The 4370-nt window shown below is 30.3% G+C and overlaps 1 protein-coding gene across 1 annotated transcript; it reads left to right on the top strand.

Annotated features, from left to right (window-relative positions):
* LOC107631253 (protein ODORANT1) lies at window positions 217-1827 on the top strand. Its single transcript, XM_016334637.2, has 3 exons — window positions 217-486; window positions 571-700; window positions 881-1827. Exons 1-3 carry the CDS (start codon window positions 354-356, stop codon window positions 1569-1571), a joined length of 954 nt encoding a protein of 317 aa, XP_016190123.1. The 5' UTR covers window positions 217-353; the 3' UTR covers window positions 1572-1827.

Below are 4370 nucleotides of genomic sequence, written 5' to 3'. Positions count from 1 at the left end.
TTGGAGGGTTACATACACAAATTGAGAATGGTGTTTACTGTTTGCAGGAATTGAGATAGATAGTGGAATGGAGTATTATCTCTATCTCACGCTTGAAACCGAAGCAAAGTAGGTTGATGAGTTGGCGCTTTCTGACCATGACCTAGCACGTGTGGCCCGTGTCACCTTCTCTAACCAACACCTGTCTTTTATTATTTATATCTCTTAAATCAAAAATGCAAATTGAGATAGTGGGGGCTTGATGACTTTTGGACTTTAGAGCAATTCAATTCTATTGTATTTGTGTATATATAAATAAGTAGGTGGTGCTGCTCTATCTCAAAGCTTCCCTTGTTTATGTGCATATTCTCATAATGGGAAGGCAACCATGCTGTGATAAAGTTGGGTTGAAGAAGGGGCCATGGACTGCAGAGGAAGACAAGAAGCTGATCAACTTCATCCTCACAAATGGCCAATGTTGCTGGAGAGCTGTCCCTAAACTTGCAGGTTCCCTTCTTATCATGTCCACCACATTTAATATTAATGTAGGAATTTGGATATGAATGAAATTGGAAAATGATTTTGATGCAGGCTTGTTAAGGTGTGGTAAAAGTTGTAGGCTTCGGTGGACAAATTACCTCAGGCCAGACTTGAAAAGAGGCCTTCTATCAGAATATGAGGAGAAAATGGTCATTGACCTCCATGCTCAATTAGGCAACAGGTGCTTCTTTCTATCTCCAATAGACCAAGTCTTTGTTTATGATTGCACTTCTTTAAAGTTGACTGCATACGTTAATGATTAATAATAAAGAAAGCAAAATTTTTATGATAAGCTGTAACTTTCAAGTGGCTTTAAAGCCATTATTCCTTTTCAATAATAAATAGTATTTTTGTTTGGTAGGTGGTCTAAGATTGCTTCACATCTGCCTGGAAGAACTGATAATGAGATCAAGAATCATTGGAACACCCACATCAAGAAAAAGCTCAAGAAATTAGGAATTGATCCTGTCACACACAAGCCACTCTCTAATAATACCACTCACCAAAATCAAATCAAACCAGAACAACCACCACTTCAAGAGCAAGAACAAGATCATCATGAACCTGAAATTAAGGAGGCAGAGAAGCCTGAGGCAGAGGATCAATTCATGACCCCACTGTTTGAATCCATGGACACAATAATGATGAATGGTTTCTGTACAGATGAAGTTCCAATTTTAGAACCTGATGAGATCCTTGCTCCATGTGCTGGTGATGCTTCTACTTCATCAATAGCAACAACCACTTCTTCTTCTTCATCATCTTCTTCTTCTTCTTCTTCTGATTCTTATTCAAATAATCCATCATCCAAGTTCCTTGAAGACCTTCTTCTCTCAGATTCTGAGTGGTCCAATGACAATAACAACAACAACTATAGCAGCATGGCCTTATGGGATGATGATGACTTCATTAGCAGTTTGGATATGCTTCTTAATGATGATTATTATGACAGTGACAGAAAACAGCAGCAGCAACCTTTTGATGCTTCACTGAATCAGTACCCAAGAATGATCATGGATTCATCAGAATCTTGGGCTTATGGCTTGTTTTGATTGCAATTTCCCATCCTCCTCTTCTTTTTCTATTTATTTCACTTGATCACAGCTTACGTATGTGCTTGTAAGTTGTTACAAAGAATAAACAGTGAAACCGAACCCCAAATAGTTTGTTTAGTAATTAGTATATACAATATATATTATCCACTTTCTTTTTCCCCAAAAAGAAGGGGAAAAGAAAATCTGTATATGATAGTGGAAACTTGTTGGTTTGTTGCTTCTTATGTTCAAGGCATATTTTTTATTTTCTCTATCTCTTTTGTCACACTTGAAATTTTGTACCTGCACACGAAATATTTAGTAACAAAAAAAAATCAATCATAACTTGTCTTATTTGGTATTTATTAATTGTTATGATAATTAATTAATGGTAAATAAGACAAATTCTAGCTGTTATTTTTGTCGACCTAGTATTAACCTTTGTAATTAGAATTCCATATTGTTTCTTACATAGCAAGTTCAATAAATATATGTTTTCATTCCATACTTCATATATTAAATGCTATTTAACTCTTGTTGCTACTAAATTACACTCGTGTTTCACTATGTTAGCAATAATGAAAGATTACCAATTTAATCATTTGAGATATTTCTAATCCAGGACTTAAACAGCTCAAAATTAATTAATTAAGTGGGTAAGAAAACAAAGGAAAAAGAAAAAATGAGATAGTTCCAAATTCCAATACCTAAAATTTTGATAAAAGTAAATAATGAAGTTATTTAAATGGAAGTCATCCAAAAAGTAGACGTCAGTGTATATTTATTGGATTTTGAAGCAAGCATCGGAAATCTGCGCACTAGATGCCATTCAATAACCTCTTAACCGATTTATCCAAATCGCATATATTTGAAAATTAATCAAATATATGCTCGGGAAGCTACTTATTAATTATATGATATGTAGAATTTATTATTCTTATCTTATAATACAATCTCCTCGTGGCCGGCGATCAATTATCTTTGTGAAATTAAACTAATGCGTAGTTGTACAATTTTTTATAACGTTGATGCTANTAGCATAACAATTTTTATTCATAATATAAAAATTTTTGTGCATAATACACAAATTTTTGTTATCAATAATTTATTGGTTGGGTAAATCAATATTATAGTTATGTGGTATTTTAAAAATCTTTGTACTGTATATAAAAATTTTTTATGATGTGCATAAAAAATATTTGTATTGTACACTAAAATTTTTCTGTTATATATATTTTATTGGTTAGATGTTAATATTTTGAATATGTAGTTTTTTAAAAAATTGTTGTACATTAAAATTTCTGTTATGTGTATTAAATTTTTTGTGCTTTCACTACAACAAAATCTAATTCACATAAAATTGTCTTCGCTACTACCCCTAATTTTACATACCAACGGTTTAATATTAATATTATTGTTCGTATTTTGTTAGTTAAGTATTAATATTTTAGACATGTAATTTTTTAAATTTTTTTGTGATGTATATAAAAAGTTTTATGTACTGTGAATCAAAATTTATATGTTCTAAGTTTTTTAATACATATTAAAAAAAAGATGAAGAAGATGACAATAATAATGATAATAATAATGATGGATGATAAAAAAAATTAAATAAAAAAAGAAGATAACGGCGTTAAAAAAGAACAAAAAAAATGACGACCATGATAATAACGGCGTTGAATAAAATACGTTACGACTTAGTTAAATGTTTGATTTAAAAAATTTTGGACGCCTAGTGTTATCGTTATTATAAATATTTTCCAGCAGCAAAAAAGCAAACAAAGGGTTCATCAAAGTGCGGCTAGCCTCAAACAGCATCACAATAAAGCATCTTATTTCTATGACCTACAAAATCTATATTTTAATTCTGGTATAATTTGTTTTGCTCATTGCATTAATAAACTCTAATTAAAATTGATATAGTCAAATACATTTATAATGTTCTCTTCCATATAATTAACAAACTTGATGCAGCTTTTATATTAGTATCAGAATAAATAATAATGCATTATTGTGATAACAAACCTCAAGAGAATGACTTTCTTATGTAAAATTTACATGCTTTTTTTTTAATGTAAATATATATTGATTAAGAAAGTGAGACAAGCTAAGACATATGACTAAAGATGATCAATAACCAAAAATTTGTTATCATGAATAGAAATTCACGTGAAAATCCACATTGATATGCGGTTTATCAAATCGATCAGAATTAAAAATGGGAGTGCGCTACTTTATTTCTCTCCTATTTGAAACATTTTTGGCTGGAGAAATTTATTAATTTTTACAAAACTTATTTTTTTCGAGTAGCCATGTTACGGGATTTATTTTAATCTTTATTTATATAAGATTTATGGTTAGGAGTTACTTTTTTCACATAGCACAGCCAAAATTATTTTGATCATCAAAAAAGGAAGAAATGAAAGATCAATTAGAAAACAGAGTAGAAGTAGATAATACAACAAGAAAGTCATTTTCCAAAAGGAAAAAGAAAAGAAAGTCCTTAACAAACAGGGTTGCTACACAATATCCATGATAACTTTAACAAGATTGCACTTGAATTCTAAAGCTTATTTTTAACAAAATTATAAGTTCATTATTTATGATAATTTCAAATTAAATTTGAGAATTCGCGATGAATACTTGATATAATTTCTTAGCTTGGGAATGAGTAGAAAGGGTGCCTTATCTTAAAAGTTAAAACCGTAAATTACGAGTAACATTGAAAGGGTCCATATATACATAAGATTCGACTAGATATATATTAAAATCAGTCACTAAAATCAGCCACCAATATAAAATATATATTAGAATATA

The sequence above is a fragment of the Arachis ipaensis genome, chromosome B03 (assembly GCF_000816755.2).
Source record: "Arachis ipaensis cultivar K30076 chromosome B03, Araip1.1, whole genome shotgun sequence".
Lineage (NCBI taxonomy): Eukaryota > Viridiplantae > Streptophyta > Magnoliopsida > Fabales > Fabaceae > Arachis > Arachis ipaensis.
This window is presented reverse-complemented; position numbering and strand designations above follow the sequence as displayed.